The 22,923-nt window shown below is 34.0% G+C and overlaps 5 protein-coding genes across 15 annotated transcripts in view; all 5 read left to right on the forward strand.

Annotated features, from left to right (window-relative positions):
• The first annotated feature begins 103 nt into the window (after positions 1-103).
• LOC116778435 (zinc finger protein 83-like) lies at positions 104-9,355 on the forward strand. Of its 3 annotated transcripts, XM_061525902.1 has the most exons (16): positions 105-315; positions 736-855; positions 1,312-1,450; positions 2,110-2,240; positions 4,246-4,384; positions 4,555-4,682; positions 5,012-5,218; positions 5,344-5,441; positions 5,851-5,958; positions 6,295-6,405; positions 6,976-7,080; positions 7,324-7,536; positions 7,732-7,843; positions 7,964-8,071; positions 8,862-9,011; positions 9,283-9,355. In XM_061525902.1, exons 1-16 carry the CDS (start codon positions 184-186, stop codon positions 9,337-9,339), a joined length of 2,058 nt encoding a protein of 685 aa, XP_061381886.1. In that variant the 5' UTR covers positions 105-183; the 3' UTR covers positions 9,340-9,355. The 3 variants fall into 3 exon arrangements, with proteins under 3 accessions (XP_061381887.1, XP_061381888.1, XP_061381886.1); XM_061525903.1 differs by lacking the exons at positions 2,110-2,240; positions 4,246-4,384 and having other exon boundaries at positions 104-315; XM_061525904.1 differs by lacking the exons at positions 1,312-1,450; positions 2,110-2,240 and having other exon boundaries at positions 104-315.
• Positions 9,356-10,079: 724 nt separating this feature from the next.
• Positions 10,080-22,923, forward strand: part of LOC133319873 (uncharacterized) — a 39,575-nt gene continuing 26,731 nt past the window's right edge. Inside the window, exons 1-2 of one of the 6 annotated variants that reach the window (XM_061525843.1) lie at positions 10,080-10,847; positions 10,918-11,053. In XM_061525843.1, the coding sequence (XP_061381827.1) occupies positions 11,028-11,053 (26 nt within the window). In that variant the 5' untranslated portion in view covers positions 10,080-10,847; positions 10,918-11,027. The remainder of the gene's footprint in view (positions 10,848-10,917; positions 11,054-22,923) is intronic. The other 5 variants (XM_061525845.1, XM_061525847.1, XM_061525849.1 and 2 more) reach the window with 5 other exon arrangements.
• Positions 11,319-14,028, forward strand: LOC116778285 (spermine oxidase-like). Of its 2 annotated transcripts, none has more exons than XM_061525851.1 (5): positions 11,319-11,449; positions 11,578-11,824; positions 12,012-12,190; positions 12,758-13,025; positions 13,354-14,028. In XM_061525851.1, exons 2-5 carry the CDS (start codon positions 11,663-11,665, stop codon positions 13,693-13,695), a joined length of 951 nt encoding a protein of 316 aa, XP_061381835.1. In that variant the 5' UTR covers positions 11,319-11,449; positions 11,578-11,662; the 3' UTR covers positions 13,696-14,028. The 2 variants fall into 2 exon arrangements, with proteins under 2 accessions (XP_061381835.1, XP_061381834.1); XM_061525850.1 differs by having other exon boundaries at positions 11,608-11,824.
• On the forward strand, positions 14,460-18,170 carry LOC133319874 (uncharacterized). The gene is made up of 6 exons (XM_061525852.1): positions 14,460-15,672; positions 15,946-16,050; positions 16,355-16,552; positions 16,822-16,897; positions 17,248-17,322; positions 18,040-18,170. Exons 1-6 carry the CDS (start codon positions 15,429-15,431, stop codon positions 18,086-18,088), a joined length of 747 nt encoding a protein of 248 aa, XP_061381836.1. The 5' UTR covers positions 14,460-15,428; the 3' UTR covers positions 18,089-18,170.
• On the forward strand, positions 18,451-19,974 carry LOC116778437 (zinc finger protein 431-like). Of its 3 annotated transcripts, none has more exons than XM_061525913.1 (3): positions 18,451-18,529; positions 18,908-18,980; positions 19,225-19,974. In XM_061525913.1, the coding sequence occupies exons 2-3, from the start codon at positions 18,913-18,915 to the stop codon at positions 19,940-19,942; spliced, it is 786 nt and encodes a 261-aa protein (XP_061381897.1). In that variant the 5' UTR covers positions 18,451-18,529; positions 18,908-18,912; the 3' UTR covers positions 19,943-19,974. The 3 variants fall into 3 exon arrangements, with proteins under 3 accessions (XP_061381897.1, XP_061381896.1, XP_032528335.2); XM_061525912.1 differs by lacking the exon at positions 18,451-18,529 and adding an exon at positions 18,551-18,703; XM_032672444.2 differs by lacking the exon at positions 18,451-18,529 and adding an exon at positions 18,563-18,703 and having other exon boundaries at positions 18,868-18,980.

Below are 22,923 nucleotides of genomic sequence, written 5' to 3' on the forward strand. Positions count from 1 at the left end.
TATATTTTTTATTATAATATTGATATAATAAAAAATATATATATACTGAGCATAAAAATATAGATAAAAATAATGGCGTCCCTGTTTGAAGGGCGTCTGTCAAAACGTTATAACTATAATCAAAATGGCTGTCAGAATGTAAAGCTGCTTCGCTTGTTCAATTTATTTATTTAATGAAACAAAATGAAGGAATTCGATATAAATATAGAGGGTTACAACGTGAACGGCATCTGTGTCGGTTGTCTGAATAGCAACAGGAGGATGTGTTATGTGAGGACGTTCAGCCAGTGTTACAAAATGTTAGCGGATATAGACGTGAGTTGATCGGATACGTCCAAAACACCTTATTAATAAAATAACAAACAAATAAATAGGTTTTATATATATTAAGACATATTTCGGGTCATGTTTCAGTCATGACATTTAAAATGTAGGTAATAATTACAACTAAAAGCCATTTGTCGTATATTATTTTGCTCCTAATCATTAATATAATATTATGACGATAATATAAATAAATATAATATTATACTTAAAGTAAATTGCAATAGAAATTATCTTATTAATTTCATATATAACATCCAATAAAAAACTTAAAATCTTAAATAAATAGATACAAAATCCCCAAAATTAACTAAAATCCTCTATTATGTAACCATGATCTTTCTCGCGTCCTACATTTATGATTACTCTCATCAAAATCAGTACAGCAATTTTAATCTATTAATTCATCAGGTACCAATTGGTATATCGATCAAGGTGTGCTACGAATGTGCTGCCTTAATACGAAAGGTGCTAACATTCAGAGAACAAATTCTTAAATCGTTCGACATACTCAGCGCATATTCTAAGAAGGTGAGTGAATTTATTGATACCAAATTTAATATATTCTGTTTAATTTCTTATAAAAAAATATATAAATCACGAAGAAAACCTTATTTTATATTTGAGTAATAAGTGGCCATGTCTCGGTGACAGGATATTACTGTACGATGATCTCTATATAGATATTTACTTAAAAAACACTTCATGTATCTCAGTTATAAAACTTCTATTTGTTTTATATGAATTTATTAAGCTCTTTTTTTTAATAAATAGTGTAATAATTAAGTCTTTCATAAAAATGGTTGGTATTTTTAAATAATACTATAATTGCATGCATAACGTAGGAAAAACACTTTGATATATTAGGTCCCCTCATAGTCTTTCTACTTAGCACAATACATGTTATGAATTAAATATAGTTATATATAATATTGTGTGTATTTCCTTATATTTTCCATTATTTCCCCTTATTTCTCTCATTTCCAGCACACGATACTCAACTCGCCAAAAGACTTGACATGTAACTCAATACAAAGACTCTCTCGTCATACTTTGAACACGAACCACATGTCCGAGGACGTAGCTATAGACATTGTGAAGACTGAAGACATATTCGGCGGTTTTCGTAAGTTGTAATAAATATTATGTGTTATTTTTAAGATTAAAACTTGGCTTATCATTGTTTTTAGATGTTCTTAGTAAAAAATCAATTAATTATCATCATGTTTCACTCTAAACAACGAAATAAAGTAAATTTGAAATGTAAACATCAAAAGATATACGTAATTATACTTAATGTATAGTCACTCGAACAAAAATGTTTGGTTTCGAACAACAATCGCATAATTGAATTAATTTTCCATGTGAAAACTAACCCTCAGTGAAAACGAAGACACAGTACGATTTTGAGACACCATTTGTAAAGAAAACGGGCATATTTATAATGAATTTCACTTTGAATATAAAAAAAAAACTCTCACTAAACACAAACAACAAATTTTCCCGCGAAATGATGTAAAAAAGTCATGTGTCAAAATCAAATGACGTAAGAAATGATGATTGGAATTTTAAGTGTCGTATGTCATAAAGTTAATATATTTATTACTTGTTTATTTATTTTTTTTTCATAATATTTTTATACTCTGTAGCGTAAAAATATGTATTCATGGGAGATATTAATTGTTTTTTTTTTTTAATATTTTGATATTCGTTTGAGCAAATGTCAAATTTATGTCTGAGGTGTTATTTATTGATAATTTTATATATATATATTATTTTTAACAGCTCAATTAGAAGAACAGGAATTGAAATCGGAAATAGGTGATATACTCGTTCAGGAGGATAACTTCGATGGAGTGACGTCAGACGATGACGTCACTCTGTCATCTCTCAAAAAGAAGAAAGTTAAGGAGAAGGTGAGTCGTGTTATTGGATCAAAGATGGCGCTAGCTGCGATAGTTATTAACATTAAGTAGGTTTTAGTTTGTAAAATGTCACAAAGTTTATTAAATTCCATATTTATTTGATTGTTTAATCGAATATCACTGATAATTAGTCTGAGATCGTTATGGTTGAAACTTTAAAGCAATTTTTATATGAATGTCGAAAATTTTTTGTAGTTTAAGACTCAAAAATGTAAGTTCTTGGATATGAAGAAAAAGTATTAGACACCCCATTTAAATGCACTATAATTGTCTATTAATTTAGCAATGAGTTGAGTTGTCTTAAATGGCATAACGTTCATAAATCGCTGCCTAGAACAGTAAGCGGCATATTATAAAGGTCGTAGAATACTTGGTAACCGAAATAAAACATCTGGTTTTCTTGCGTTCTTATCAGTAAATTTTTGGGTTTCTTACTAGTGAGCAATCTTTTATTACTGAAGCGATTACATTGAGGCCTAATTTATACGAAAATGCGGAAACTAAGTGAATTTAGTTTAGAAAATAGAGTGAAAATACAATATCTTTTGAAATGGTAGAGCCCAGCTGTGGTCAAGTTACTGCAGCTCGAACATGGGCTGGCTCGACCGAGGAAGTGCCACCCTCTCAGAAGATCGGCGTGACGTAGTCTGTAATGGCTGCGTTTTGTCCGATGAGTGAGAGAGATTGTTGCCCTTTCTCTTTCCCCATCCTTTCATCTCGCTCTTCCACAATCAAGGGTGACAACGTAACCGCAAAACTATATAGCGGATGTCCAAGAGCGACGGTAACTACCTCCATCAAGTAGGCAGTTGCTCGTTTGCCGCCTTTAGCATAAAAAAAAAAAACGATCTCAACGACACATGCATCTTAGAGGAAAATTAGTCCAATGTGGTGTCTGGCGGATTTTGGTGTGGGTTGATTTTGCTACATTCATTATTAATAACTATTATATATGTATCTTTACTTCAATCATAAATAAAAATTCATATAATCTCGCCGACACCAAGTCACATTACATCCTTTTCCAACAAGTTACAGGACAGTGCACCTCGTCGTAATAGCGGCTCTGGTACGCTGGTTTACTAAAAACGACATTGGTTTGATAGATTGGCCTTCACGATCCCCAGATTTAGACCACATTGAAGATATTTTGGGGTATTTTATAGGTTAGGTTTTAATAGCACAATATAACACAAAATGCGTTAGTGCGAAGATGACATTACGAGGAAAGAACGTAATGAACTCGTATGCGCCATGACAGATGGAATTAGCGCAGTAATCAAATCTGTAATGGACCGACTAGATTTTAAGTTTTTTGACTATCTCGATGATTATAAATCCATCCAAAGTAGAAGTTGTGTTTTTGTCATTGTTTTAAGTAAATTTTAGCATGTCTAAATACCTTTGACAGGGACATGTCAAGGAATGATGTGTGAGATGAGATTTCAGGGACAACAATGTCTCGATACACAATTGTTGTTTGTAAATGTCATATATATATATAAATTTTAAATATATACAGATCTGTGTAACTATTACGGCCATAAGCAAGTATTGATTATATTTTTTATTAATGAAAAATGACAATAACTCAAGTCGTTTACTACAAACGAATATGGAATTTATGTTGTTGGTAAATTAACTAAAGTTACTGATTTTCTCTCAAATGTACTGATGATGAAAATTTTAGGCATTCAGAACGTCACTAAGAGACGAACGAAAAAAAAAATAATGTCCACATTAAATATATTGTGTGAATATCAAATGAACACAAGTTTCGTGTATAGTCTATACTTTAAATATGTTTTGGGTCAAAAAAAGTATATTTTTTCTGGAGATATTATATCTTTGATATTTATATTATTATTTTTTTCTCCTTATCATAAAAATATTTCCAGCACACTATAATAAATTCACCAAAATATAGTCCTACGTAATATTACGTGTGTATTTCCTTATATTTTCCATTATTTCCCCTTATTTCTCTCATTTCCAGCACACGATACTCAACTCGCCAAAAGACTTGACGTGTAACTCAATACAAAGACTCTCTCGCCATACTTTGAACACGAACCACATGTCCGATGACGTAGCTATAGACATTGTGAAGACTGAAGACATATTCGGGGGTTTTCGTAAGTTGTAATAAATAGCTAAAATTAATTTAGTTGTATAAGTTATTTTGCATTTAACACGTAGTAATATTTTTATGATTGTCAGATTAATGTGAGCTTTATGACATTGCTGGAATAGGAACCGAAAAATATATATAGCAATATATCTATAATTTTGTATTTCCAATCAGAGGAGGAAGGACTGAAGACGGGTATGGGTGATATTTTTGTTCGAGAGGATGCATTCGATAGAGTGCCGTCAGATGATGACGTCATGCTCTCCAGCAAGAAGACTAAAAAGAAGAAGAAGAAAGACAAGGTTAGTGTTTTTGGACGAGAGATGGCGCTAGTGGCTAAGGTTTAGTCCCTTATATGTTATGTTTTATCAAATTTATAGGCTATATGTTGTCTACGGTGTGCTAATTGAGTAACTTTATTACATTATTATACAAAGAGGATCACAGTAAACGATTTTTCTATTGATTCTGTTTTTATACTAGAAGATAAATATTTTTATAGTATTAGAAAGTGGGGTGAGACAATTTTTTAAGGGTAAACCTCAAAACCTGGTATACTAAGTACATTATTAAATTTATTGAGTAATTTTTTCAGTTTAAAATCATATATTTAAAGAGATTTTGTTTGCAGAAACAAGAGAAGACACCTCGGAAGCTGAAAAATCTGCCGTCATTCGTGGAGTTGTATACAATGAGCGAGACAGAAATGTGGAGTGTGAGGGAGAGAGATATAGCGAGCGAAGAGTTCAGCAGACTGAGGTACAAGTGTGACACCTGTGTGATAGCGTTCAACACTAAGAAACTCATGGAGATGCATCAGAGAGGAAAACATGTAGCGGTGAGTGAGAGATAGAGATAGACATAGGAGAGATAGAGATATAGACGTTTTTTGCCATCACTCCGATATAAAGACCGAAAAAATAAAGTAAGACATATATATATATATATATAATATTATTACAGAAGAGTGAGTCGGCCCAGCAGTGCGATGTATGCACAGCCTACTACCTGACCGCTGAGAACCTCTCCGCGCACCGGAAACTGCATCTCAACGCTTACAGGTGAAGAGAGCATTCGACTCGACGTATGTGTTGTACAAACGAGGTTATATGAGACATAACCACGGCATTCTCTAGTGTATGAGTTTAGGACCGACTGAGTGTTTTTTTCTTTGATAGCACCACCCATAGCCACAACAAAGAGTATGAGGGATGTTTATATATATATAGGATTCTATCAAAACCATGAAAAATATAGTTGTCTTACAAAGCCAGTACTTTTAAATAACATATCAAACCTTAACTAGAACAGGCTAACACCGCGTTGACAAAATACTTTCCCGCGCAAAAGTCAATGTCAAACGTCAAACGTCAGCGCTTAACGTCACTAGGGATGCGTTCGGGAATTGAAAGGATCGGTTCAGATTAAACGTGTGTCCCCTATATGTATGCTTGTTCTGTCTATCCTCAGATGTTCAGAATGCGGTCTGGTGTCGTGTGTGAAGAGAGTGATGTCAGCTCACGACTGCGCCAAGAGAGCCGAGCGGTACAGCTGTGCTGACTGCGACCTCATGTTTAGGTTATAAACATACATACATACATTTTCCTACATATATACATATATATATTTAGTTGTCCTTAATGTTAATAAAGTGAGACTTCAATGACTTCCAACAAGGTTATATATACACAAGTGCATAAAGTATGTGACAGAGAGAGAAAGCCGACGAAATTAGCGAAAAACGTACTTTTTCTATATTAATTTATTTATAATGTTCATTATTTAGCTTGATTTGACCTACACATAATTTAGGACGGTATTTTATTAACAAATATATTGGATAGGAATTGTTTACTACTACGAAGTTTCACTTCTTTCAGAGGGACTTCAACTTTATATATATATATTTTTCAGTTCTAGATCTCGTCTGTCGTATCACCGGGCCGCATCTCACGGGGAGAGGCCTCAGTGTGATTGTTGTGGGAAAATATTCGCCAACAAAATGACACTAAAATACCACCTCAAGTGAGTCTGCGGGAACTAACCTAACCGCTATTAATTAATACAACCAAATAAACATTTTATTTCTGAAGAAGGGTAAAATAGACGAGCATAGATGATATTAGTTTTAGGAGCGAACTAAAAATGTTCAGTGCTGCCATCTAGTTAAACTTAACCGCATAAAACACTCACAGATCGTTGACTAACCTAACCTAACAGATTGTTAGGTTAGGTTTGTATATATACATATGTTTAAACCAATTCTCTCTCCAATATAGAATTCTATTCCTAAAATAATAAGAAAATCTATTGCTTAACTGATATCGTATTTATATTCAACTTTCATTATAGTTAATTTAATTTTAATAGTTTTAATTGACTTTAATACCTTTTGCTTTGCTACGCGTATTTTATCATTTGTAAAACCTACACCCTCCCGAGGTTGCGGTTACTTCGCAGCAACCGTGATCACGGCTGACGAGAGTACAAAACTTATAATAAGAAACGCCTAGTACAAAAGAAAATATTAGTTTAACTTAAATGATCACTTAAGATCTTAAACCTTATTATTATTTAGTTACGACTGTTTTTCAGAGTGTTGCCTCAGAATAAAAACGGTACAAGCAAGGAGCCAGTGACCATACCGTGTAAAGGATGTGACAAAGTCTTCCATTCTAAGAAGAGCTACCGCGCGCACGTGTGAGTATGTCCTTAAACGATATCTCCTGAACATTATAGATTATTCCGTGTTGAATGGTATACAAACATCGAGGAGTGTTCACCTATTGGAGTGTGTGTGTGTGAGTCGTGTGTGTGTGTGTGTGATGTTTATTTTATATAATTTAATATATATCTAATACATTTTATATGAATAACATGTGTAAACACTTCTTCCATATAAACTTTGAGCACACTGTATGTCAAATGTCGATCTACCGTCAGTGTGATTCACGACAACCAGTCCTACCCGTGTCCTACCTGCGGCAAGTTGTTCCAGTGGAAGAGGAACCTTGCGCGTCACGCCCGCAACCACCGCGAGCGCGCCGCTGGGACCACTCACGCCTGTCACGCCTGCGGGAAGACGTTCGCGTCCCGGGACTGCTACAACAACCACATGAGACTCAGCAAGAAACACGTTCACGAGAGTCAGTACACGTGAGTTGGCGACTATAACATGTTTGGGGTGGCATCTAGATGATTTTGATAGTATGAGATGGGATTTTATTAGCTTGTGAAGATATTAACTAGACGTCATTTATTAAACAATTCATTACTAGATCCCCATCAAATATTTTGATCTGCCACGACTCCCCCCGTGAGAAACATCAATGACTTATATTCACGTTTCAGTCACGCCTGTACTTACTGTGGGAAGAAATTCCCAACGAAATGGTGTTTGGTCGACCACGTGGACTGGGAGCATCTCAAGAGGATAAAATATCAATGCAGTATATGCTTTAAGGTATAAGATAAGATAAGATATGGCATAACATATCTTGACATATAAAAAGTTGTTGTACTATGACAACGCCTGTTACTGAAGCTGGTAAACCAAACTACATGTTGTGTTGTGATCTGACAGGCTTTCAAAACGGCCAAGATAATGTACGCCCATATGAGCAACTTGCACGCGGGCAAGAGGGTGACGTTGGGGGAACATTTGTGTCATGTTTGTGGGAAGTCTTACAAGGTGAGTTGGTGTAATAGGGTGAGGGGTGCAGAGGGTGTGATGAGTGCACTCTCATAAATTAAGTCAAGGAAATTAAGTGCTTTAAGTTAGTTACAATCAATATACCCTCAAAAAATGCTGAGCTGAACAGCTAGAAACAACGAATAGTTTTTCATATCCTTTTTAAAAATATTTTTAACCTTTGATATTTCTCGTCACTTATAAAGAAATGTCAGCCAAAACTGTCGGTTGGGGGTATATATATTATATATTATTATTATATACTTATATATTACACATGCAGTTTATTCCGTATGTATGTACGTATTGTTACGAGTTCGTTTTTTATTATCAATAGAGAACGGGAATATTCCCGTCATTATGACCGCAGGTGATGTCGTTTGTGTCGCTTGTATGCAGCTTCTCGAGAGACTCAAACCGACCTCGGCCCTTCATACACGACGGTCATATTACTAGGACATACCAAAACATTCTCGTTGACATTTCTACTTGTTTACAAACATAACAATAGCAATGTTATAGTAAACGTATGATTAATAGTTCGCCCGCTCGTCACGAGATGGCGCTGTCGCTAAATGTCTAGAATGTTCTACAATATTCTCTAAGCCGACACAGTATTTAAACTTATTGTATTAATACAGGAAAGTGAATCGTTAATAGAAAATTATAACCTTTTTATGAGAGAAAGTCTAGCATACCTTAAACGGATGTCTGATATTTATTCTCCGGCTACCTCACAAACCAAATGATAACCTTACTGACGTTTGTATGCGTGTGATGACGTCACCAGACAGTGAAACGTCTCAAGAGCCACGTGTGGGCGATGCACACGAACAGGTCGCAGGAGAAGAGCTTCAAGTGCCCTTCCTGCCCAGCGGCCTTCAGCTGGCACACGTCCGTGTACAAGCATCTCAAGCTGATGCATCCCAAGAGAGCCAAGGTGAGACGGAGATACAGGCTACACACACACATAGATGAACAGAATACATACACACACACACACACACACACACACACATACACGAAGATATTCACGCACACATCTAGACGCAAAACACCACACTCTTACATGTTACCATTGTGCTTTTTCTTGCTGAAGAACATTCCCCTTCCACGACTCATGTATTTTCACAATTTTTATATATATATATAATATTGTTATCGTATATATTATGTATATATATGTGTATCTGTAAATTATTACATTTCAGCCAGCACGCGTGGCGAGCGTCAGAGAACTGTTCCCGGAGCAAACTGTCACACAATAAAATATAAAACGGACAACTTGGTTCTATTATTTCACATCTACCTTCAAAAACATGAATTAAAACGTCATAATAAGTTAAATAATAAATAACAAAAAAACATTATTATTATTAGCGATATTTAAATTCCTTGAAGGCTTTTATTTCCTACTACTTTAGTCCCGAGTAAAATTTTTTTCATACTTTTACGATAGTGATGTTTGAATTTAAATAGTCTATGAAATCCGAATCTGTCATACTTAGTTATTGTTATAAAGACAAAATGAAATTACTGATAAGAATTTCTAAAGGTAGATTCTCTATAGCAATGTCTGGTGGATAACATCTATAAGCAAATAAAACTAATATTTCCGGACGTACTACCCCTTTTTTATTATATTATTTTTCATATCGTCCGCCAATGAACGCGATTACTGTAAACTAAAGGGAGAATATTGATAAAAATAATAAAAAAAACTCGCAGTAAATCCGAAAAATATTAATTTTATTTATATTAATACTCGCGAAGGCCGATATCATCTATAAACAAAGTCTCAAATAATTTTATATATTTTTTTTTCCATGGAAGATGCACAGATTAAAATAATCCAAACAAGCGTACATTTGAACACCTATGTATTGTTTTTTTTTTAATAAATATAAAATTTACTACCTTTTAATGTATCTTAAAAAATAAACTATGAATAATTGATATTTTTACAAAGCCTGAATATCACACAGATAACATTCGGGCGACGCCATATTAGGTTAGCTTCAAGAACTAATGTCAGTGTCAAAGTCCAAAATAATAATGCACATCTTACATATGCTTGTAAGATAAATAAAGCAGAACATACTGTGCATGCCTTTGCATGGATGAAACACATTTAAGACAACCAACCAAGATAAAGATTATATTATCATAGTCTGGTTAGGTTAGGATACAGTCGTAGCTGACCTTGAGGTAACTGGAGTTTGGTAGAATTAAACAATGTTCAATTGACCAAGAGATATCATTATTACTTTGGCTTTGCTGTGAGTGCGACTGAATAATTCAAATATATAACAAACCTAAATAAATCGTACAGGACTGAACACATGCGGAGTATAGCGACATTCGTTTAGTTAGATAAAATAGAATTTTCAATAACGTAACAAAGCTTTTGTACTGGATCACGTAATGGACAAATTCTTATAATAATAGCCACATTATTTCACAACGTTCAGCTACTCACGTCAGCTGTAAGTACACTTTCATCTAGTCTTTGTGATCGCGTTGGCTGAAAAGCAACCAAGCGTCGGGATTGTGGAGATATAAAATGATAAAGAACGCGCACTGTTATAAAACCTTCTCCACGTGAGAAGAGGCCTTTGCTCAGCAGTGGGCTCTGATAGGCTGATGATGATGATGATGACGATGATGATGATGATGATGATGATGCGCACTATCCGAAACTCAGTTTCATTCAACTTCAAGCTTTTACAATAATACTCGAATATTATTTTTACATAAAATGAAAATATTAACCAAGGTTAGTTGCGTGTATTGTAAATGTTATTCTCATAAACTTATAAAATGCATTACATTTTCCGCACGCACAGGATATCACGTCATATATAAAATTGATCGAACATGATAACAAACAAATAATAAGATAACTCATTATCACGGAAACTTTAAACCTTTAAATACAGCGACGAAATATAAGACTATGTTTAGGCGGATACGAACCAAAAGGTCGGTTTTAACCTTGGCTTAGTTTCTTGTAATTAATTTAAAATCACTTAAAAAGTTGGTTACAAATTGGACCCGTACATGTGCGCGTAATATTCTTTTTCTTGTATCAGCTTTTGAAAAATCGGGACCCAACACCTCCAGTCCATACTTCATAACATTTTAAGCCTATATTTCTGGATTATATTAAAAATGGATTCAATTTCGTTTATTTTCAAGCTTTGACAAGAAAATGGATCAGTTTATTCTTCGAATTTAAAACTTTTGTCTCATGACCTATAAATCGGATGGAACGAGAGGGAATGACGTGGTCATCAACGAACTGGAGGGGTTGTGTTTCGATGATACCATAAACCTAGCAGGTCCGAACATGCCCGCTGGCTTCAACATCACGCAGAAGTAAGAAAAGAATTATCTACCCACAAACATACAACCAATTTTACTGTGGTATGTCTTTGGATAGATTTGGATAGAGTTGAAAATATTATTAAAGTAAAAATGATTGGATCCCATACAATCTCTTGTAGCCAATCAATTAATGAGACATAATATTTAAGAATTCAAGCACACATCAAAGAAAACTATCCCGAGTTGGAAAACGATCGCGAATTCATGGACGAGGTTATGCCATTTTTGAACCTGGTTGTCAATAACCACGAGTCGTCTAACGACTGGAATGACGTCAGCTCTCGATCTGGATACACGGAGCTTGACGGACCACAATATCTAAGTTGGCATAAACAGGGATATCACTCGTTCTTTGACATATTACTGGTAAAATATATACGATTCATTATATAGTTCTTCAGATAATTTAATATCAGAGTCATATATATAATCTATCATTACCACAAACATTTTATTTATATATTTTTCAAAAGTAAAATATTTACAATTTTAATACAAATTGCAATTTTGGTTTAGCCGGAGAGGAGAGTAATCTTCTATCATTTGTTTCCAGAACAAATACAATAACGGTCCGGGCTGGCCGACGTTAGACGTAAAACTGAACACAGAAGTCACTTTAATAAAATGGCCGAAGGATTCAACTGGGGACGTGGAAGTCAAATGTCTGGACGGCAGCGAGTATAAAGCTGATAATGTCATAGTTACGGTATCGGTGGGAGTTTTGAAAGACAGGTGAGACTAGGAAACTATCTTTGGGCAATGGAGGGTACCACTAACATGTATATGAATATGCGTTACATTGTATGTTATACGTATTAGTAGTTTCGTTAGACTGTGATGTGTGGTTGTAGTTTTTTTGTACTGAACCCCCTGTGGAAACGGTCTCATAAACTCTCATAACTGATAGATTCGTTTAGAAATCTGTATCAGAAATTTTTTTCAATCTATAAATAGTTTTTTAACTGATAAATTCTGATACCCAGTTAGCTGGTTTGTATCGGAATTTAGAAGACTTTTTCCACAGGGCCTGACAATTTTTTTAAGCCGTCTGCCTGTTTCAGGGAAGACTTTAATTTATTAAATTGTAATGCTTTTTGTCCCTTTTCGTGTGAACCGTATGTGTGTTATATCGAACATTATGAGAAAGAACAGGGACTAATAACTGCTATCGGGGTCACTGCGGACAAATGAGGGATTTCTACCGAAAAAACCTTTCATATTACGGTGGAACATATAATTGCGTATATACAGATACAACTATAAACAGATAATTTCTTAGTTTGCTATTCTTACTTCCAGAAAGACTTTAAGGTTCCAGCCAGAACTGCCGCCGGAGAAGATAAAAGCAATAAATGTCATACCGATAGGAGTTATGAACAAAATTATTCTGAAGTTCGAAAAATTAGATCTGCCTCGCGGAGTCTTCTATGGGTTTCTGTGGAAATCTGAGGACAGAGCTCGCGTGAGCGTCGAAGATCGTTGGACCACTCAGATTTTCGGAGTCAGCACACCCACGGGCACTTCAAATACTATAACGCTTTGGACAAGTGGTACAATTGGACTATTGGTGGGATATTTACCTCATTTTTTGATAGACTGAACAGACTTTTGCATCTTACGGAAAAAATATGTCGAAATTGTAGACATTTTCATGTTTTGAGGAGCTGAACAGTTTGTTTGTTTGGCTGAACTCAATTGATCTTACGGAGTAATTGTAAGGATCAATATTCTTTTTCACGGAATAAAATCTACCCTCACTCATATATAAGATAGGGTGAACCGTTTTTTGCCGGTATTCCATAGAGAGAGGGAACAGTACACGTGACTTTTGGAAGATTCTATGTTTCTAGGGTATTAAAAATATTAAACAGTTTATATTTAATATAATATTCTAGGTGGAATCCATGCCGAGTGACGTCGTGATGAAGAAATCTATGGAACTGATAAGGAAATTCATGGCGAAGGTCGCGGATATCCCGGAACCGACTGGCATATTGATGTCCAAGTGGTTCTCTAACCCGTTCACCAGAGGCAGTTACTCCTACGACAACACCGTAGTCGCTGACTACCCTGATGCTAGGGCCACCTTGGAAGCTCCCCTGAGGGATTCCGCTGGAGCCCTAAAAGTCCTATTCGCGGGTGAGGCCACCCATCCGATATATTTCTCAACCGTCCATGGAGCAAGCGAAACCGGTTTGAAGACAGCAGAACGATTATTATCAAATATCACACTATAGACGTTATGCTTAAGTGCTTCCTTATGTTCGTATTCAGAGAACAGTAAGTCTACAGAACTGTTCCATAATCCTAATACTTACTACTATAACTAATTATTTTAAATTACAAGTCGCAAACGAAAATAGGAAAAAACCTTTGTCTGTTTTGGTAATTTATATCTTTTTTTATATATAAACTTCCATTTTAATACAAAAACTATTTATAAGTCAAAATGAAAATCCTCTTAGTTAACGAGTAAATTAAGATGACCTAAAAATTCATGGATACTTAAAATTGTTTTTGATTTTTTTTTTTGTAATAGAAACTATTTGATTATACTTTATCTTAATTTATGATGTAATTTTTTTTCTTGATATCAAATCTCTTTACAGGACAGTAGTAACTCTTTGATAAGTACTCAGAATAAGTCAATGACAATATTAGTTTAAAGATGTTTCTGGATATTAAACCAGTACAAAATTCTCAAGACATACAAACATAGTTTTATTCAATTTACTTACATATATATATATATATATATATATATATATATATATATATACATATACACACACACACACATTCAAAATTAGGCACTCGGCATAACACAGTACCCTAAGCATCGAGCACAATAGTGGAGGTGGGTACAAGTTGTAACTCATACATTTATGTATTAGCAAAGATTGTCAAATTATTAACTAACAAAGAATAGACCATTACAACTGATTCCTCATTAAACAGGGGTGTATACAGGGGGTTCACTGTATTGACAGGCCTGTATGTATATATACATAACATACAGAGTCCGATCCTTAATTTGTCAAATTACAAGGAACTTTTTTATAAAAACAGATATTCTACTAAAGGGTTTTATACAGTGGTCCATAATCAAACAAATCCATTAACCCGACACAGCCCCTCAAAACGATTGTCATATCACTGGGAGATCAATGTAATCTGAAAAAGTCCTGGTCTATAGAATGTGTAAAATAAGTATTACAGTCAAGTAAATATATTATAAAAAACAAAAAAAAAAAAATTAATAATAATTTCAGTAACTAATATCTTTAGTTAACTTTCTCGCGTCGTACTTATCTGCCTTTATAAACATCTAATTTGTTTAAGCACATAAATGTGTTATACTGTTAGGGCACAATCGAAATTTCTGGGCAATATCAGGACTATGCTATTGCTTGTAGATTACACTTAGAAAAACATTACATTTATATCACTTTCACTGAGTTTTGACTGTAAATTCCGTGCTAACTTCAATTGATAGCAGCCAATTCGGTTAGTCTAGATGATTAATTGGCAATAGATAGTAAATTTAAGATAAACGTGAACAAGACAGACGGCTGATTGTAATTATTGTTGTGTATAGCGATTTTTAAGAATTCGCAATCCCTAAGAACATTAGAATTCATATATTTTTTCCTTCATCTGTGAGAAACTGACACGATTTACATTTTACAACTTTACGTCTATTGACATTATATTATAAATAAACGCTTCATTGGGATAGTGAAGGAATTAAGTTATTACCTTATTAATCATATTATTAAGTTATTTTTTCAACCTACGCTTTCATATAATTGACAAACAAAAAGAACAATGTTTACGAGCATCATTTTTTTAAAATTCAGAATCATCGTAAAGTAACGATAAGACTTATTTCAATTAACTCGAAGCAATAAAAACACTCACCATTTACACTATTTCAATGAAAAAAAATCGTCGCATATAAAATTCTACAATGTTTTTAATAATTACATACGTATACATAATGGCGGGGATTTTGTTTGCAAAAAATGAGAGCGACAAGTCACATTTAAATATGGCGCACATTAAGAAAGTATGCTCGAACAGTGTTGCCATATGCAGGAGCAACGACACTCGCGTGTGTGCTACAAGGATTACAAATAGTACATTGGAATATTTGGATTTTGAGAATTCGTGCTTTTTATTTATAGAAAATATGTGCAAATATTATGGTAACGGTAAGATATTGTATACATTAATATTTATATACATATAAACTTTGTATTAATAGGGTAAATTCTACAGAATAAGTATTTATATTATACATATTCAGAATTTGTTTTGTACATGGTAGAATTTAACTCCCTTCTTTCGTTTGATTTATACCATTTAGTTCCCAACTAAACCAGGAGCTGCATTAGATAATAGTTGTTGTAAACTTTCCGTTTCTTTATTTTTAATTTGAAATGAGCATTAAAAGTTAAATTAAAATTATATCCAATACTTTTTAGAATACTCCATAGTGTCAAGCGGTTATTGCATGGAATATTTCAAGTTAAGACGACGAAACATGGAAGAGAACACAAAAATGGCGCCTCTCATGAATAAAAGTCAAAGTACACTTATTCATAAATTTAATTTGGTTAACTATAAACAATCACTTCAAATCAATCATCGATTCGGTTTATTAATTAGTATAAAAAAACACAAACCCCCAGATCAGAACCTCCTTAATGCACAGATTAAAAAGATTTAATATGTGTTAAACGGTTCAATGTAAACGAGACTAAAATAGGAAGTATTTAAAATTATTAACATTTGATTAAAATAAATACTGTTTCCGTACCATCTTATAAAAAGCAAATTTGAATTCCATGTTCTAGTATTTTTTTATATATTATTTTAAACAATTAAATCTAGACAACATACTGCGGGACGGTCAAAGCACTTTGTACGAAGTTGATACCGCATTTGACTACCACAACTGTCCGTTGTCCTGCCCCAACGTGTACAGTCCAGTGTGCATAGGAGTCAATAGAGGCCACGGGATGTATTACAAATTCCTCACATTTGTGAATCACTGCGAAGGAGATTTGTATTACTGCAAGAACTGGAGAGGCAGGTGTTTGTTTTATTTTAATTGATACATAATATATTGCATTATAGATGACCTTTATTTTTTAATAAGTTTTTTATCAGTGTTGCCATCTTATTTACTTATTTAAATGTTTTACAATGATTATATTAAAATTTTAACAGTTTATAAACCTGTTTATATTTTTGTTTGTAGCTTGATGTTATGTAATATGAAATTTTAATTCCATAAAGGTTTTTTTTTTTTGTAGTTTTTGGGTACTTTTTAATAATAAATTGGAGATTTTTTTTAGAATTCAGCCCTCCTCCCGACGAAGACGAGTTGGTTCGTAGTTCACCTTTGAGCTGGTCGTTCTGTGCGGCTAACAGGTTCTTTAATTTCATTTTAATTACTGTAACATAAATATTATATGAACAGTATACTAACGCTTTCAAAATTAATTTTTATGTTGCGAAAATGCTTAATAAAATATATTATGTTAATATTTTGAATAACTGATTAATACGAATGTCTTTTTAATAATCCAATATAATTAAAACCTATTTAGTGCTGCTATATTAGATAACATTAAAATACGAAACAAAAATTAATATTTCTATCTCGATCCCTTGAACCCATCTATAACAGATATTTCAGACCTCTTCTGTATGAAGATTTCATAGCTTTGAATTTAGGTTTTGGATAAAATATAATAGTAATAATTTTGTAAATGTTTAAGATACATCCAATTTGCAAGATTCACGGAGATGACATCCGCGATGGGGCATTATGGTTGGCTGGCTGGCGACTATAGGTAACGTATACATATACATTTTTTAATAATTTTCATCTAAACTCATTATATATAAACGTTGCTATATTATTTAAATGAAACTAGTGTTATTCGGATTTACTACGCGGATTTTATTATTTAAAAACTACATAATCCCGACGTTTCGGTTACTTTGCAGCAACCGTGATCACGGGCAGACGAGGTGTCACACCTTAAATAATAAAATCCGCGTAGTAAATCCGAATAATACTAGTTTCATTTAAATGAATACTCGCGAAAATCTTAGATCTCATTACGTTGCTATATTATATTTAAATGAATTATTATACCTAACAGGTATTTAAAATATAATTTTAGACAGAAGTTTAGTTTAAGAAATTTATTAATTTAAAATGATTAATCTAATATTTTTTTTGTTATTATAGAAAACGCATTAACTACCACATTGGTAGATAATTTCGTCTCTTTAAAATCAGAACTTGCTCAGAATTATTAACCCTTTGTTTCGTCATACCAATAACTCGCCTGAAAATTATTTAATTCGATTAATGGTGTTATAGACACGTTTGTTAAATAATAATTATAAACTGTTAAATAAGATATTCAAATTTATCTATATTTTAAATAAACCTAGTCATAAATGTACATTGTCTTAACCCCTACTCCGCAGCCGACTGTAATGTCATACGATAGATAAACGAAAAAACTTGAGGAGTATGTAATTTTATATTTTTACAGGCCAACGCATATTATGGAACCCCATGAACGGATGCCGGGTTATGGCTGAAGTATTATTACATATCTATTCGTTCCGTTGATATTCTTTGTATACAAATATAATACAATAAAATTGTTTCTTATAATATAAACTTTTTTTCTATAATAAAAAAAAAATATTTCTCTGTAAGGCGTAACATATCGTAGACAATATTTTAAAATTATTACATTAATATTTTAGAATCCTATTATTGTTTTTTAAATTAGTTTTTTTTTTTTTTAAGTAATAATGGTCCATAGTTTAAAAAAAATATATATACAGTACATGAACATATATTTGTAAAAACTAGTACTTAGTTCTTTTACAGGAACCCCAGGCGGAGATTTTGAAAAGTCTTTATAACTAAAGTGTCAATTTGACAATTAAGAATTAGAATGTTTATATACATTTACAAATTGTGAGAAAACTCCGATAGCTAATAGAATAGAATAGAATTATTATTTATAATATGTAAGTTATGACAAGGAACTCTATTTTAATTTATAATAAAACATTAAGTTAATTAGCGTACCAAATTTTTGACTGATTTATATTTAAAACATTTTAATAACACTTGCTGCTACACAAAAGTGATGCTATGAAAGCAACGAGTCTTATTTATGAAAAAGTACTGTTTTTATTCCAGTAAGTAAATAGTTTTTCTCTAATATTCTTAATAATTGTATGAAAAAATTTTTGGTATGGTCAACCGAAATCCTTTTACGTACATATTAATATATCACTTAGGCTCGCTTATTCTTATATATGTAAAATTTTTATTGTTTTTAACTTATTATATCAATTTATAGATAATCATGGAGGAAATAAATCCGTTGTTTTTGGATTCAGATTGTATGGTTTCTTTGAAACGGCCTACAAATGAATCGCAAGGGAATGACAATGTGACGGAGTCGCAATCAAAGTGAGTTTTAAATTTTGTTATTATTTGTTTCGAAATACGACCAACAGAATAAACTATGTTTTATTTATTGCCTGGCCGTCTCGACACAGCTTTGAAACATTTTTATTTTTATTTCAATAATATAATTTTATGTAAATTACATTATTTTTAAGAAAATATTAATATATATATGTATAGCTTGAGTAACAATTCCTTTAGATATATATATGTTTAGTATGTGATTCATACAAAACTATCGTTACAGCGAATCCATCAACAAAAACCAATTGGAGACCAGCGACAAATCGAAAAAGGATCGTATTAAATGTCCTGAATGCAATCGTTATACGGCGGAGAACAACGAACAACTGACACGGCACATACGCAAGCAGCACAGGGGCGAGAACCCATATCAATGCTACATGTGCGACTACAGCACATACAACAGTGTCGTATTCGAGGAACACATCAGGATACACAAAGGAATTAAACCGTTCACATGCAAATACTGCCCCCACAGCAGCGCCTCAAAGAGAAACCTCCAAAAGCATGAACTGATCCACCGTCCGGACAATCCGTTGAAATGCCACAAATGCCACTACATAGCGAGGCACCAGAAAGGACTGGACTGGCATTCGAGGAAGTTCCATGATAAGAACGATGACGATAAATGCCAATACTGTAACAAAGTATTCACAAGCGCCAGCGGTCTGGCCAAACATCTGTCGGTGACGAAGAAGTGTGATGAATGTGATTATGTCAGCTGTTCTAAACATTTGATTGATTTACACGGTGTTAAAAAACATGGCTGGCTTAAAATTGACAAAGCGAAGAAGCCGAATGGCTTTGAATGTGCCGAATGCTCCTGGTCATCGAGCAGCAAGCTGAAGATCATGCTGCACCTCGTCCATCATCCCAACCAGACGGTCAACGAGAGCTTTCTGGACGTCTCCATATTAAGGAAGTACGGGATCATGGAATAGCTATTGGTCTAATAAATGATGTGCTGTCTGTGTGTTTTATTTGAGTTAACTACGACATATATGTCGGCGGAATTCTTATTATTTCAATAATTAATAATTGAGGGTAGTTGAAATTTTTAGGCGTCACCCGCATAGCCGGCTGCGTAGCGAGCTGTGCGAGTGTAGTCACCACCATCTAGGGGGCGGCAAGCCGGGGCCTACGCCCCGGGCGGCTAAATTCATTATTTACAAACGAATTTGCATTTTGTAGGTGTGCATTCTGCCTCATCATGTCAGGAAGCCATTAACCTATTTGTTTTGATTCAAAAAGTATATCGCTTTTTTGTTGGCTCCACTTGTAGGTGGGAAATTATGAAAAAACACGTAAAAACAAATTTAAGAGGTAGTCAGACGAGATGGTCCGCGAAACATGTTGCTATGAAGGCATTATTAAGTGACTTGCCAGAAATAGTGGACGCCTTAGGGCGCATTTTCATTGGTCGATAAGTCGGTAGTTAGCTCGATTGCGGGGAGTACCCGCATACGAGCTAACAACCAATGAAATCCACTGGTCGATAACTCGGTCGATTAAACGTGTGCTGGTGATATCCGCATTCCGGAATAACGGAATTCGCATGCGTTATAGAAATCACCCGCACCCCGTATGCGGGCTCTGACGACCAGTGAAAACGATAAACTCTTTGCGGGCCCTATGGCATGCGTTACAGAAATCTCCCGCACCCCGAATGCGGGCCTTATCGACCAATGAAAATGCGCCCTTAAACGGGTAGGTCCCATCGGGCCGCCCACCCCTCCCGGTGACGCTGTAAAAGCCAATAGGGCTAACAGCTACTGTCAACTCGAAAAAAAAAAGATAACGAGGAGTCTCGCTCGAGCCGTTGCAGGGTACGGACCTCTTCGAAGTGAGGGGTGCGTCAAACCATCTACGAGGTTACTTTCGAGAGTCTGAGATCCTGATGACAAGAATAAAGTCATTGATGACGTCAGTTATGCTGACGTCACTTTTTTCAATAACGACAAAGTGCTTCCTACTTCGACATATATATGTATAGAACAAGTTATATGAAAATTATACAACTTAATAATAATAGATTTATCCACTAGTTTTATTGCACGGCGTCGTTTATAAAGAAGTTACTTTAGTCTAACACCTAAGTACAGTTCAAGGGTATGTTAGGACAGAATAGGTGTTCCCTATTTTTAATTCTCAAATTATGAAAGAAGCAATTTTAATGGGACTGTCGATCTGATAAACTTTGATAGTTTTAAATACACATTGCTTGGTAAAGGTAAGTGATTACGAAAATGTAAGTCGCAAAACAAATCTGTTGTAAAGTATCTATAGGCATCTGTCCTAAGCCATAAACCAAATAAAAATGTCAGTCTATAGTCTATGTAATCAGCTTGACAATATAGACAATTTTGATATGTCATCTAAACCGCTCATTGTTTTATTTGCTTTCCTATTTTAATTAAATACAACGTTACATGGTGTCAGAACTATTTAAAAACGTGTTAAAAAAAAGGAAACGAAGAAATTCGTGAGAAAGTTGTAAAATGGCTACGAACGACGCAGTATCTGGAATAAAGCCGCCGGCTAACCTACAAATTGACTCGGACAAATCAACGTGTTGGAAAAACTGGTTACAACAGTTTGAGTGGTATGCAATCGCTGTTCAGCTAGATAAAAAGCCAGCCGATGTCCAGGCAGCAACATTTATGGCAGTAATAGGCCCAGAAGCGATCGAAATATACAATAGTTTCAATCTGAGCGATACAGAAAAAAAAAACCTGGCCGCCATCAAAAACAGGTTCAAAGAGTATTTTGCACCAAAAACAAATATATCATTCGAAAGATATATATTTTTTAAGATTGAACAAAATGAAGATGAATATTTTAACGAATTTTTAACCCGAATAAAAACTCAGGCAATCAAATGCGAATTTGACAATTTACTGGACGAAATGTTAAAGGACAAAATAGTTTTTGGTATCCGATCCAATCAAGTCAGAGAGAAATTGTTGACAGAGGATAAATTAGACTTAACCAAAGCTATTAATATCTGTAAAACTAGTGAACAAGCGTCCAAACAATTAGATGAGTTTGAAAGCAAAAATAAAACAGATAAAGTACTAGTAGTCAAAAACAAAAGTGTCAAAAACAAAGAAAATGAAAATTTTGACTGCAAAAGGTGTGGTTCAAATCACAAACGCAGAGAATGTCCAGCATTTAACAAACCCTGTACCAAGTGCAACAAAAATGGTCACTTTGCCAAAATGTGCCGCACAAAGAACTATAATCCTAAATTAAAAAATAAAGTGAACACTGTAGAAGAAATGTCAGATTGTTCAGAAGACGAGGTATATATATCAGCTGTAAGTGGTGGAGATAAGAAAGACTGGACAGAAACAATACAAGTTGGTAAAATAAAATTTGCTGCCAAATTAGACACAGGAGCACAATGCAATGTGTTACCGAGACACTTGATGAACAAACTAAAGGCAAGTCTGAAACCAAGCCGAACAAAAATTTAATAAGTTATACAGAAGATAAAATGGCAGTTCTAGGTGAAGCAGAGTTACTATGTAAAATAAAAAATGAAAAAAGAAACATAATATTCAAGATAGTTAAAGAAAAAGTTACACCAATTCTAGGACTTGATACATGTGAAAAATTAGAACTTATTGCACGAGTGAAAACACTGAAGGAAAGTGAATGTAAAAACGATATCTTCGAAGGCTTAGGATGTTATAAAAACTTTGAATATGATATTGACCTTATTGAGAACCCGAGACTGGAAATTAGACCGTCTAGAAGAATTCCACATGCTATAAGAGACGAGGTAAGGCAAGAACTTGATAGAATGGTTAAGTTAGATGTTATTAAACCAGAAACAGAGCCTACCCCTGCCGTGAGTCCTATGGTAATTGTGAGACAAAAAGGTAAAATAAGAATCTGTATTGATCCGTCAGATGTAAAT

The sequence above is a fragment of the Danaus plexippus genome, chromosome 31, assembly GCF_018135715.1.
Source record: "Danaus plexippus chromosome 31, MEX_DaPlex, whole genome shotgun sequence".
In the NCBI taxonomy this organism is placed as follows: domain Eukaryota; kingdom Metazoa; phylum Arthropoda; class Insecta; order Lepidoptera; family Nymphalidae; genus Danaus; species Danaus plexippus.

What these genes read in the sequence shown, in the direction of transcription:
- LOC116778285 (XM_061525850.1), top strand. Translation starts at nt 11,322, where the DNA reads ATGACCTATAAATCGGATGGAACGAGAGGGAATGACGTGGTCATCAAC. An exon ending in CGTTCTTTGACATATTACTG is followed by an intron (nt 11,825 to 12,011) that starts GTAAAATATATA and finishes ATTTGTTTCCAG; the next exon opens with AACAAATACAATAACGGTCC. An exon ending in GTGGGAGTTTTGAAAGACAG is followed by an intron (nt 12,191 to 12,757) that starts GTGAGACTAGGA and finishes TCTTACTTCCAG; the next exon opens with AAAGACTTTAAGGTTCCAGC.
- LOC116778435 (XM_061525902.1), top strand. Translation starts at nt 184, where the DNA reads ATGAAGGAATTCGATATAAATATAGAGGGTTACAACGTGAACGGCATC. An exon ending in AAATGTTAGCGGATATAGAC is followed by an intron (nt 316 to 735) that starts GTGAGTTGATCG and finishes TTAATTCATCAG; the next exon opens with GTACCAATTGGTATATCGAT. An exon ending in TTTGTGGGAAGTCTTACAAG is followed by an intron (nt 8,072 to 8,861) that starts GTGAGTTGGTGT and finishes TGACGTCACCAG; the next exon opens with ACAGTGAAACGTCTCAAGAG.
- LOC133319874 (XM_061525852.1), top strand. Translation starts at nt 15,429, where the DNA reads ATGTTTTTAATAATTACATACGTATACATAATGGCGGGGATTTTGTTT. An exon ending in TCGTTCTGTGCGGCTAACAG is followed by an intron (nt 16,898 to 17,247) that starts GTTCTTTAATTT and finishes TAAATGTTTAAG; the next exon opens with ATACATCCAATTTGCAAGAT. An exon ending in TGGCTGGCTGGCGACTATAG is followed by an intron (nt 17,323 to 18,039) that starts GTAACGTATACA and finishes ATATTTTTACAG; the next exon opens with GCCAACGCATATTATGGAAC.
- LOC116778437 (XM_032672444.2), top strand. Translation starts at nt 18,874, where the DNA reads ATGGAGGAAATAAATCCGTTGTTTTTGGATTCAGATTGTATGGTTTCT. An exon ending in GTGACGGAGTCGCAATCAAA is followed by an intron (nt 18,981 to 19,224) that starts GTGAGTTTTAAA and finishes CTATCGTTACAG; the next exon opens with CGAATCCATCAACAAAAACC.